The sequence below is a fragment of the Lampris incognitus genome, chromosome 4 (assembly GCF_029633865.1).
Source record: "Lampris incognitus isolate fLamInc1 chromosome 4, fLamInc1.hap2, whole genome shotgun sequence".
NCBI lineage: Eukaryota > Metazoa > Chordata > Actinopteri > Lampriformes > Lampridae > Lampris > Lampris incognitus.
In genome coordinates this window covers 4,366,024-4,378,471 of record NC_079214.1, presented here as the reverse complement: position 1 = coordinate 4,378,471, position 12,448 = coordinate 4,366,024, and the positions used below count along the sequence as shown (strand labels likewise).

At 44.0% G+C, this 12,448-nt stretch overlaps 1 protein-coding gene across 1 annotated transcript in view; it reads left to right on the top strand.

Annotated features, from left to right (window-relative positions):
- Positions 1 to 12,448, top strand: part of zfhx3b (zinc finger homeobox 3b) — a 220,201-nt gene that overhangs the window by 192,967 nt on the left and 14,786 nt on the right. The window contains exons 7-8 of the mRNA XM_056278772.1: positions 6,934 to 7,060; positions 7,563 to 7,763. Of these exons, the coding sequence (XP_056134747.1) occupies positions 6,934 to 7,060; positions 7,563 to 7,763 (328 nt within the window). The remainder of the gene's footprint in view (positions 1 to 6,933; positions 7,061 to 7,562; positions 7,764 to 12,448) is intronic.

Sequence of the window (12,448 nt, the reverse complement as noted above, 5' to 3'; positions counted from 1 at the left end):
CGGGTTGTGCCTTTAGGGTTATTTTGGGTTTTGTTCCTCATGTTAACTTCCTGTAACGTGGGAAGATAGAGGAAATTATTATCAGGTGTGTTTTAAATGTCAGTTTGTTGAACTTGTTCTTACTTTTCTCAACAAGTAAAACAGTTCTGAGCTGAGATGTATTTCACTTTCAGGACAGCGAGGGCTAATGGGGCTGTGTTAGCTTTTCTGTTCTCTTTTGGTTTTACAATCATTTCATATCGATATCTTTTTATAGATGCACGAAGACTGACAGGTGTCGGTTTCGTCTTCTCTTCGTCAGACTTCTTTCTTTTCATTTTCGCTCTCCCCTTTTCTACTCCACGCCTCCTCCTCCTCCTCCTCTTCCTCCCAAACCTGTCCAGATTGTGTCAGGGTTTCGCCGTGGCTGCTGTGCAGCCCGGCTCTGGGAGGTGGAACCGTCATTTAAGACGTCCAAGCTGAAGGGAGATCTGACATTTATGAGGGGAGAGAACAAACTAAGTGGGGACACTGATGTTTCCTAAACAGGTGCACAACTTGGTCAAAAGGCGAGGAAGGATGGACTTATCGATATCGGTTGACCTCTGACCTCAGAGGTGAGGTTTCCATTGTGTTTTCACATTTCATATTTTCACTTTTTAATCTGCAGTCAAAACACCGTCCAGGTTGTTGTGGTTCCAGGTAGGCGGGTTGTGTGTTACTGTCCTTGTTTTCATCAAGAGAGGAGGAGGAGGAGGAGGAGGAGTGGAGTGAGGTGAGGTGAGGTGGAGTTGAAGAGGAGGAGGAGGAAGTGGAGAGGACCACTCCATGACTGAGAGGTTAATGTCAGCAAATGGGAGGTTCCTTTTGTTTAACATTTCCTTTGTTTATTGGTGGATGTGTTTAATAGGATTGGCTGTGACTGGGGGGTAATAGGGCCTCCCTGCCTGATCCCGGTGTCTCTGGGAGATCCAGCAGGCTGCTCCGTCCAAAGCCCGCTCCCCCGCCGCGTAATCAGCTCAGCTGCCCCTGTCCTGATTGGAGCTGACATTTTAATGTCTGGAGCAGGAGCGTGGTCAGCCCCGCTTAACCTGACCCCCCGCCAAACCCCCGCCACTGCCCCCTGTTCTCAATTTGCCCTTGCAGGACTGTACAAATCAGGCCAAATTTAACTCTTTATGGGCTCGTTAGGGGCCAGCAAGACACCTCCTTAAGTTTCACGGTGAATTCTTTCCATCGGCAGCCGACCGCCGCAGCACTCCCAGCTCCCCCATGTCGGCTCCATGTGGATTTAGCTGCTTTACAAGCCGCAGTTTAGCTGATTATTTTTACGCAACTGCAATGTCTCTCTCTTTGCCGCCTCTGTTTTATTTGTACTCTCTCCCTCTCTCTCTCTCCCTCCGTCTATGTCTCTGTCTCTCGCTCGCCCTCCCTCCCTCCCCCCCTCTCTCTCCCTCTCGCTCATTCTCTCTCTTAATTCAATTCAGTGATGCTTTATTGACGTGGTACAGTAATTCCATACATTGCCACAGCAGGCACACAAGACAAAACAATGTGGAATAATAACTAATAACACATTGACTATATTGTTCTAATAACACATGATAATATTGACTATATAGTTCTTACAACACATTATAATATTGACTATATTGTACTTATAAAACAGTATAATAATAATAACATAATAATAAGTAATAACACATAATATTGACTATATAGTTCTAATAATGCCTTATAAGATTGACTATATTGTGCTAATAACACAGTATAATAATAATAACATAATAATAACACATTATAATGTTGACTATATTGTTCTAATAACACATTATAATAATAACACATAATGATAACACATAATATTGACTATATTGTTATAATAATAATAGTAATAACAACATAACAATAAGTAATAACACATGATAATATTGACTATATTGTTCTAATAACAGATAATATTGACTATATAGTTCCAATAACACATAATAATAATAATAATAATAAGTAATAACACATGATAATATTGACTATATTGTTCTAATAACACATAATATTGACTATATAGTTCCAATAACACATAATAATAATAATAATAATAATAAGTAATAACACATAATATTGACTACATTGTTCGTTCTGTGATCATTTCGGTTAAAGGGAAGTGTCCCAGCTGATAATCTGCATATCCACAGTGCTGTCGATCTGTCAAGTCTTTTTAAACCATAACCACTTCACTTCAATTCAGCTGGATAGAGAAATCAGTGTTGTCCTGCCAACACAGCTGTTCTACATGCACCAGAATGCATTGCAGGACAGTTTCTCATTGGCAGAGGTCAGAGATGAACATCTCAGCCAAGCAACCTTGTAGGTCTTCTGTCATCCACTGACATCACTGGATGACAGAAGGAAGCCAGTCAGCTGCAGCGGGCTACGGACAATACTAACAAGTACTGTGTATGTTGTGGAGATGCCACTGCTACAACTAGTACATGATTAATACATGGTTAATATATGATAATACATGATTAATTCATGATTAATACTTGGAAGCATGGCAGACCAACACTCACATTTTCCTCTCAGACGTGGCAACGGTCGATAGAGTTTGAAGCTAATATTTCAGACCGTATTTCCTCTTCAGATAAATCAGGGAGTACCAGGGAACAAATTCAGGGTATGTCTAGCTTTTTTTTTTCAAAATACATTGTGCCTTATCCCTTTTTTGTCCCAGTGGAGTAGGAAGAGAGACAGTCCCTCTCTCTGTTCTGGTTATGAGAGATGGTTTTGAGGAATGTGGACTTTGACTTGATATCAACAGCCTTGATAGGAAAACTAGTCTGTGTGGCCGTATGTCTTTTCTTCCATGGAGTCAAGGTTCAGTGTTTTGGCTGCCTTGGCAAGTCTTGGCAGTAGCGGGGCAGGCTAAGCCAACTGCTAGCCTACGCAGACCGGCAGTTCCAACAGTCATCCTGGCTGGCGCTACTTCCCCTGGACAGCGATTTAAAAAAAATTTTTTTTAGTTTGGATATGTGTTAGTTTACATGTATGTGTTAGGGTGTGTGTGTGTGTGTGTGTGTGTGTGTGTGTGTGTTTGTGTGTGTGTATCTGTATGGTATGAAACATGCTTGTAATGTCTCATAAGGAATTTACTGGACTAACTGGATTATATATCTATCTAGCTATATATATATATATATATATATATAAGTGTAGATATATGTGTTAGCATGTGTGTTCTTGAAGGTCTTGTAGTTTTGGATGTGTTTTTGTCTTTGTGTTGCACTGCTGTGGGCTGGGGGAAATGGTATTTCACTTCATTTCAAAGGGTTCCCGATTCCTGATTATTTTCTCTTTCTGTTGTTTATTGGGTCCTCTGAATACAATCAGATCCTGGTGAACATGAAGCCAACGTGACCTCTGACCCCTTACTGAATGGCCGTTATCAGATTTGCTTCAGAAAAGGCTTCCACCACATTACTGTTTCAGAAATATGAATCTGAGCATAAGTGGTGTGGATATCTGCAGTCGGTGCCTGCAGAGGAACACAATAAACCAGCTGTGACACAATGCTCATGCATTTGCAAGCCAGACCTGCATACATATATTCATACATATGTTCATATATATAGTCATACATATGTTCATACATATCTGCATACATATATTCATACATATATGCATATGTATGTTCATACATATATCCATACATATATGTTCATACATATGGTCATACATCTATTCATACATATAGTCATACACATGCATACAGATATTCATACATATAGTCATACAAATATACATATATTCATACATATGTGCATATATATATATTCATACATATGTTCATACATATAGTCATACCTATATGCATACATATAGTCATACGTATATTCATACATAGAGTCATACATATATTCATACATATATGCATACAGATATTCATACAGATAATCATACATATATTCATACATATATGCATACATATATTCATACAGATAGTCATACATATATGCATACAGATATTCATACATGTATTCATACATATATGCATAGATAATCATACATATATTCATGCATATATGCATACATATATTCATACAGATATTCATACATATATGCAAACATATATTCATACAGATATACATATATTCAAAGGCTTGTTAGGAGCTGCAGGATCAGATGTGAAGTAGTTTGGATGAGTGGTTCTTTAGGCTAACTAAGGTTGGCACAGATGTGATGACATCATGCATCTGATACAGACATGATGACATCACGGTTGTAAAAACCTCAGCTCAACTGTCCCCACATTCAGATTACAAATTTCCACAACAGGAGTAAATTCTGGGGCATCCAGGTGGCAGGGCGGTGTATTCCATTGCCTACCAACATGGGTATCATCTGTTTGAATCCCCATGTTACCTCCGGCTTGGTCGGGCATCCCTACAGACACAATTGGCAGTGTCTGCGAGTGGGAAGCTGGATGTGGGTATATGTCCTGGTCGCTGCACTAGTGCCTCCTCTGGTTGGTCGGGGGGCCTGTTCGGGGGGGAGGGGGAACTGGGGGGAATAGCGTGATCCTCCCACGCACTACGTTCCCCTGGTGAAACTCCTCACTGTCAGGTGAAAAGAAGCGGCTGGTGACTCCACATATATGGGAGGAGACGTGGTAGTCTGCAGGATCAGCAGAGGGGGCGGAGCAGCAACCAGGACGGCTCGGAAGAGTGGGGTAATTGGCCAGGTATGACTGGGGGAAAAAAAAGGGGGGGGTCCAGAAAAAAACAAAACAGGAGTAAATTGGTTTTGAATGGGCACTGTAGTACTCAGTAATGCAGGTGTAGAAACCCCAGTACAGTGAATCAGTTCTTCTGGACACCAGGTTATGTGGGAAGAAGGTTTCATCATCATCATCTGGGTGACCTCCTCAGTCTCAGCTGACTGCAGGCATCCCCACCCTTCTAAACAGTACAGCTGCGTTATGACTGAATCCGGTGATCCAACACTGGTTTCATATGCAGATTACCGAGGCCATTATTTAGAGTTACGACAGTGAACTGATGAACCGGTTAGATTTTCCTGGAAATTTCTCACACTACCTCCAGAGTATGTCTCAGGAACCTTCTGTGATGCTGACCGTTCATTTAGATTTAAAACATAATTACAGCCCACTGGGGACCGGGGTTCGCGCCCCGGTCTCATCAGATTCGACTATGGCCGGACTCGATGAAGCAGCAATAATTGGCAGCGCTGTCTTCGGGAGGGGGTGGAGTCGGCTTGTGTTCGTCACGTGAATGCGTCTCTGTTTGTCGGAAAAAGCAGTGGTTCGGCCTGGATTCGCCTCATCACAAAAGTGGGGAGGCGTCTCCTTCAAGACTGCCGGCCGGAGAGATGCAGTTGGCGAACGCATGCAGTACGAGGGTGGATGTCTGAACTAAAATAGGGAGCAATTGGCCACTAAATTGGGAGAAAAAAGGGAAAAATCAGAAATAAAAAAAAAACATAATTACAGGACATTCTGATAACATTCAGCCTTCATTTTAAAACAAAATTTAAGATATAGCTTTTCTTCTTTTTTTAGAAAAACTCAAAAGTTATGTGAGAGTCTTAATTCAGTGAGCACAAGGTACCACGGTGAAGTAGCTTATAGGTTTAAGTTACACAGAAAGAAGCCGGAGAAACAAAGATAATCTTGCCCACTGGAAACAGATTTTTACACCAAAGCATAAAATTACACAATGCAACAAAGTCCCTTCATCACCCACCTTTCACTGACGGTGCAATCACACTCCGCTTTTTTTTCCACCCTTTTTCTCCCCAATTGTGCCCGTCCAGTTACCCCACTCTTCCAAGTTGTCCTGGTCTCTGCTCCACCCCCTCTGCTGATCCGGGGAGGGCTGCAGACTACCACATGCCTCCTCCCATACATGTGGAGTCACCAGCCGCTTCTTTTCACCTGACAGTGAGGAGTTTCACCAGGGGGGATATAGTGCCTGGAAGGATCACGCTACTCCCCCCAGTTCCCCCCCCCCCCCGAAAAGGCCCCCCGACTGACCAGAGGAGGCGCTAGTGCAGCGACCAGGACACATACCCACATTCGGCTTCCCATCCACAGACATGGCCAATTGTGTCTGTAGGGACGCCCAAGTAAGCCGGAGGTAACATGGGGTTTCAAACTGGCGATCCCCATGTTGGTAGGCAATGGAATAGACCGCCACGCCACCCGGATGCCCCTCACTTAACTTTTATTCAGGAGAATGGAGAAAATGATGGGTCCATAAAAGTGTAAAGACACTTACCTGGTAGTCTTCAGCGATCGCTTTATAATGAGCTGTGCCAGGGGTGAGCTGGGAAATGTGAACCAGGAAGCGAATAAAACCTGGATTCAGACATGAGGTGATGAGACCGTTTCTGATCTCTTCACCTTTCATGCTTTCTGAAGAAGCGAGAAAGTTTTCGAGCCTCGTCTCGGGTTCGGGTAAATCCTCCGAGCGTAAAATCAGAGGAGGGGCGAAGTTTAAAGCCACAGACCACAGCAAACCTTTTTCTTTAACATTTATTTCGTAGTTTTCTTGACCGTTTGCTGAGCTGCTTGTGATGGTGCTTGCTTGCATGATGTCTTGCCAGCCCAGTGTGGGAAGAGACAGCCCGTCAAGGCACAACGGCCCTGCGTCTTTCGGCAGCGGGGTGGGGGCAGAAGTCAAAACACAGTGTTGGTTGTACGGTCTCGAGTTGCTTACGAACAGTTTCTCTGCCCGAGTCCCATTAAACACATTAAATCACATCTAAGAGACGTTTCAAGTCCTTTTTTCCCACAGTGTGACTGACTAACTTGCTCCCAGGCTGCCAAGTCCTGGCATTGTCACGACATGTCCGCTCACGTCTTTCTACCCCTCTGTGTGTGTGTGTGTGTGTGTGTGTGTGTGTGTGTGTGTGTGTGTGTTTAGCAGTGCCCAGCCATTTCGATAGGGACCAGACAGAGTCCCCGATCCCCTCCAAGAGGCCCTCCTCTCGGTCAGAAAGCTCCGAGAACCCCCTGTCCTCCAAGAGGCCCCGGGCAGCTGAGAAGAGCACCTCGGAGCAGGTAAGAGCCGAAGGTCATCGCCATCTCACTCTTCCTCCCTCGTCTTTAAATCAAGCAACTCTTGCTAATCAGGTGACGGAGATCCCAGCTTCAATTACCTAACCCTCGTTATCAGCCTGGCACCCACACGGTAATTAAGAGGAATGTAAAGGACTACTTCTGAGCATTTCTGTAGCTTTTTTTCCTTGGGATCCACCTGACTCTTTTCGTATTATGCATGATTTAAAATGAGTTTTGCCTTTCTGCTGCAGTTGCATGGCTAATTGTGCGAAAGGTGGGAAATCAATATGGTATTTGACAGATGAGAGCACTTTGAAGTGTGTGCCAGGAGTCACTGGTGCTCACCATCCCACACCGGGCTGGGATCAGAAGGACCTGCTGGCTCAATGGGAGGAGGAGGAGGAGGAGGTGGAGAAGGAAGAGTAGGGCACTTCATTTCACCCTATTAACCCATCCTGGGTTTCTGCACCCCCCCACCCCCACCCCCCTCCTTGCTGTCCAGATGTACCAGTGCCCCTACTGCAAGTTCACCAACACGGACCTGAACCGGCTCAGAATGCACGTGATGACGCAGCACTCCGTCCAGCCCATGTTCCGCTGCCCGCTCTGCCAAGACATGCTCAACAACAAGATGCACCTGCAGTTCCACCTTACGCACCTGCACAGCGTCGCCCCCGACTGTGTCGACAAGCTCATCGCCACTGTAAGTCGTGTGTGTGTGTGTGTGTGTGTGTGTGTGTGTGTGTGTGTGTGTGTGTGTGTGTGTGTGTGTGTGTGTGTTTGTGTGTGTGTGTTCATTTATTTGCCCCTGTGGAGACCAAATTCCCTGACAAAGGTAGTGAAATCAAAAACAAGCTTCCCTCATAGGGACATTTATTTTTGTTTCAGAATCAGAAACATGCATCCGGGTAGCATAGCAATCTATTCGGTTGCCTACCAACACAGGGATCGTTGGTTCAATTCCCCGTGTTTCCTCCGGCTTGGCTGGGCGTCCCTACAGACACAATTGACCTTTCGCAAAGTCCTGCCCCCCTTAGTTACTGTTGCTATGCCCGTCAAGCATTTCAGAACTATCCAGGAAGTAGCCGGAAAACACCAAAACATGAAGGAAGAAATCAGCGCGTTGTGTGGGTAAAAGTAACAGTAATAATACGTTAGCTGTTTTAGCTATCAATACTAGCTAGTAGCTAGCTTAGCTTGGAGCAGACAGGTGTTTGTGTTGATTCTGGATGGATTAAGCTGGCCATGGGGTCTGCTATACTGCCAAATCTACTGCAGACATTGCGCTTCTTGCGTTCTAGGTTTCGGGAAGGGAAAGAAAATGACACCCCCTCCAAACTTTTCAGATATCTAGTATCCGGTCTGCGGATCCCATAGGCCCACCGTTTCAGCATTCTGCTGTGTGTTTGAAAGCTTGACGGACCGTTGCTAAGGTAGGATTGGACAAGCACCGTTCAGGGGCGGGACTTTGCGAAAGGTCAATTGGCCGTGTCTGCAGGTGGGAAGCCGGATGTGGGTATGTGTCCTGGTCGCTGCACTAGCGCCTCCTCTGGTCGGTCAGGGCGCCTGTTCGGGGGGGAGGGGGAACTGGGGGGAATAGCGTGATCCTCCCATGTGCCACGTCCCCCTGGTGAAACTCCTCACTGTCAGGTGAAAAAAAGTGGCGGGCAACTCCTCATGTATCGGAGGAGGCATGTGGTAGTCTGCAGCCCTCCCCAGATCGGCAGAGGGGGTGGAGCAGAGACCGGGATGGCTCGGAACAGTGAGGTAATTGGCCGGATACAATTGGGGAGAAAAAGGGGTCAAAATCTAAAAGAATAAAATAAAAGAATTTCTAAACCTATTTAGTGCATTTGTACATATAAGGAATTTGATTGGTCCCCGTGAAGACAAGGAAGGTTTATGGGCTGGGGTAAGGTTGTATGGCTAGCATTACATTTGGTGGTGTGGTTAGGATCTATACACACACAGCAGCTGTCTGCTGCACTTCTGCCTCTGTTTTTTGGTCAGACTCAGTAAATGTTCACTTTGTTAGTTGTGAACTAGAAACCGGCCGCTTTCAATTCATTTTGAAGCTTTTATTAATCTCAATTACTCAAACAAATCCACAGCGTTAGCCTGATGGAGAGATGTGTCGTTTCATGTCCTGATGGAGAGATGTGTCGTGTTTCTTGTCAGTACAGCTCTCCACATAGCCGTGAGGGCATAAGACATTATGGGCTGTACTTTTAAGTTAAGTATCACAATTAGGTTTAGGGTTAGTGTGACGGCAAAGGGACAAACAAGTGTGTGTGTGTGTGTGTGTGTGTGTGTGTGCGTGTGGGGGGGGGTATTAGCAGTCAGGTCTGATGGAGCCTCATGTAAAGCACTTCCTTTATGTGTTTGCCTTCTACAGCATTCAAACCTGTTTCTAGATGTGTTCCTTATTTCTAGATGTTCCTTACATCGGAACATCTAGACATAAGGAACGTCTAGATGTAAGGGACGTCTAGATGTAAGGAACATCTAGACGTAAGGAACATCTAGACGTAAGGAACATCTAGATGTAAGGAACATCTAGACATAAGGAACATCTAGACATAAGGAACATCAAGACGTAAGGAACATCTAGACGTAAGGAACACCTAGATGCAAGGAACATCTAGACATAAGGAACATCTAGACGTAAGGAACATCTAGACATAAGGAACGTCTAGATGTAAGGGACGTCTAGATGTAAGGAACATCTAGACGTAAGGAACATCTAGACGTAAGGAACATCTAGATGTAAGGAACATCTAGACATAAGGAACATCTAGACATAAGGAACATCAAGACGTAAGGAACATCTAGATGTAAGGAACATCTAGACGTAAGGAACATCTAGACGTAAGGAACATCAAGACGTAAGGAACATCTAGACGTAAGGAACATCTAGATGTACGGACCATCTAGACATAAGTTCCTTACATCTAGATGTTCCTTACAACTAGATGTTCCTTACGTCTAGATGTTCCTTACGTCTAGATGTTCCTTACGTCTAGATGTTCCTTACGTCTAGATGTTCCTTTTGTCTAGATGTTCCTTACGTCTAGATGTTCCTTACGTCTAGATGTTCCTTTTGTCTAGATGTTCCTTACATCTAGATGTTCCTTACACCTAGATGTTCCTTACACCTAGATGTTCCTTACACCTAGATGTTCCTTACGTCTAGATGTTCCTTACGTCTAGATGTTCCTTACGTCTAGATGTTCCTTTTGTCTAGATGTTCCTTACATCTAGATGTTCCTTACACCTAGATGTTCCTTACACCTAGATGTTCCTTACACCTAGATGTTCCTTATGTCTAGATGTTCCTGATGTCTAGATGAGTGGTTCACATACTGACATTCTCACCTCGTCTGCGATTACCTCAACATTTTATTCAAATCGATACATTCTATTATGAATATGCTAAAGACATTCTGGCACAGGTGAATCATGTGTTATTCACTGTTAATGTTGCTCAAATGCATTTTTTGTGTATGTCATTGCTGCACACATTGTTCGGAATCAAAGACAGACATCACAATCATAGTGGTGCTATTAAAAAGACCACCTAAACGCTCTCTCAGCTACGCTGCTGCAGAAATGTGATGCATGCCGGCACTCAGCGGGTCATCTGTAGATTACATTCCTGCAGCAGATTGATTTCAGTTGCAATAAAAAACATTGGGTGATGCAGCCCTCTGGCCCTGCGGACCACCTCACCCTCACTTTCTTTTATCCCCTTTGTGGACATCAAATTTTATTTGCCTTGTTTTCTTGTAAATGGCTAAGCAAATCTTTGTTCTGTGCAGCTGAGCGGCTTGCTGGACAATCAGTCATTAAAACGTCGTCTGCTGCCTCGCCATCTTTGCTCCCCAGCTAGAAAGTAAATGGCAAAGACATTAGTATGGAAGACAGCAATATTTATTTCTTTTATAGAGATAGTAATGCATTGAACCACTACAGCAGGCCCCATGATAGAATAGAGGTAATATAACACTCATTAAAGCCTGCACCTTTTTTACAACTGGTGAATGTAGATGGAAAGGTACTTTATCCTTTTCGCATGTCTACCCGAGGACCTTAATGAATTCTGAAATAGGTGACTTTTATTTCTTGCAGACCATGCATAAAGATGCATTCGCTCACTCACCCTTCATTTACCCAACTGTGCAACCCCCCCTCCCCTCCCCTCCATTACTCCCTCCCTCTCTCACTCTATGTCTCATTTTCTGTCTGTCTAAGATAGGGGTAATGAAAATAATTGTGCTTCATTAATTCTGAGTCTGGCTGGATGATAGCCATTTTGAACTATGTTTGCCAATTAGGTGGTCCAAATTAAAAGCGACCTTGGGATCCTCTCTGCTCCTGCCTCTTATCGCCTAATGAAGCAGTTGTCTAGAAACAGTCCACTTTGTAATGTAAATCACTGCTGTGTTTTGTTTTTGTGGCTGTCGGTGCTGGTTGCATTAATTTTTCACTTGGAGAAGATGGAGGGGAGTGAAGTAAAAATGGAAGAAAAAAAAAAACAAGAACAGAAAGCAGCAAAATAGCTGTATATTTTCTGGAGAATTTCTGATTACTGTAATGGCGCAGTGATGGAAGAGAAACCATTTACTGTCCACTTAACCTTGTGGTCCCCACGGCGCTGCTGCCGTGTCTTGCTGTGGAGGTGACTGGAGAGATGACGTCTTCCTCGTGTCCGTTTGGAAAAAAGACCAAAGCGTCGAACGCAGAGAGCTGACAGTGAGCTCTCTCAGTTTGTAATGAATTCGGTTCAGTTTGTACTTTTTCGTGCCAAAACGGAGCCGACTTTCATTTTGTGTCTCTGGGCTTATACATATACAGTAGCAGTCTATCAGCCTCAGTATGTACACATGTGCATGTAGTGATACTCGTATAATTCTAATGTATGTAAGCATGTGTATATAGTGATACTCATATAATTCTACTGTAGTCCAAGAGTTTCATCAAAGTATCAAAGTCAGATTTGTTGATTTTTTTTATTTATTTTTTTGAGACAACTTCACTTGTATGGTCCTCTGAGGAGCTAGTAGGGGTTGGTATGATAACACTGCAGGACTGTAGGTTGGTATGATAACGCTGCAGGACTGTAGGTTGGTATGATAACACTGCAGGACTGTAGGTTGGTGTGATAACACTGCAGGACTGTAGGTTGGTATGATAACGCTGCAGGACTGTAGGTTGGTATGATAACGCTGCAGGACTGTAGGTTGGTATGATAACGCTGCAGGACTGCAGGTTGGTATGATAACGCTGCAGGACTGTAGGTTGGTATGATAACACTGCAGGACTGTAGGTTGGTGTGATAGCACTGCAGGACTGTAGGTTGGTATGATAACGCTGCAGGACTGTAGGTTG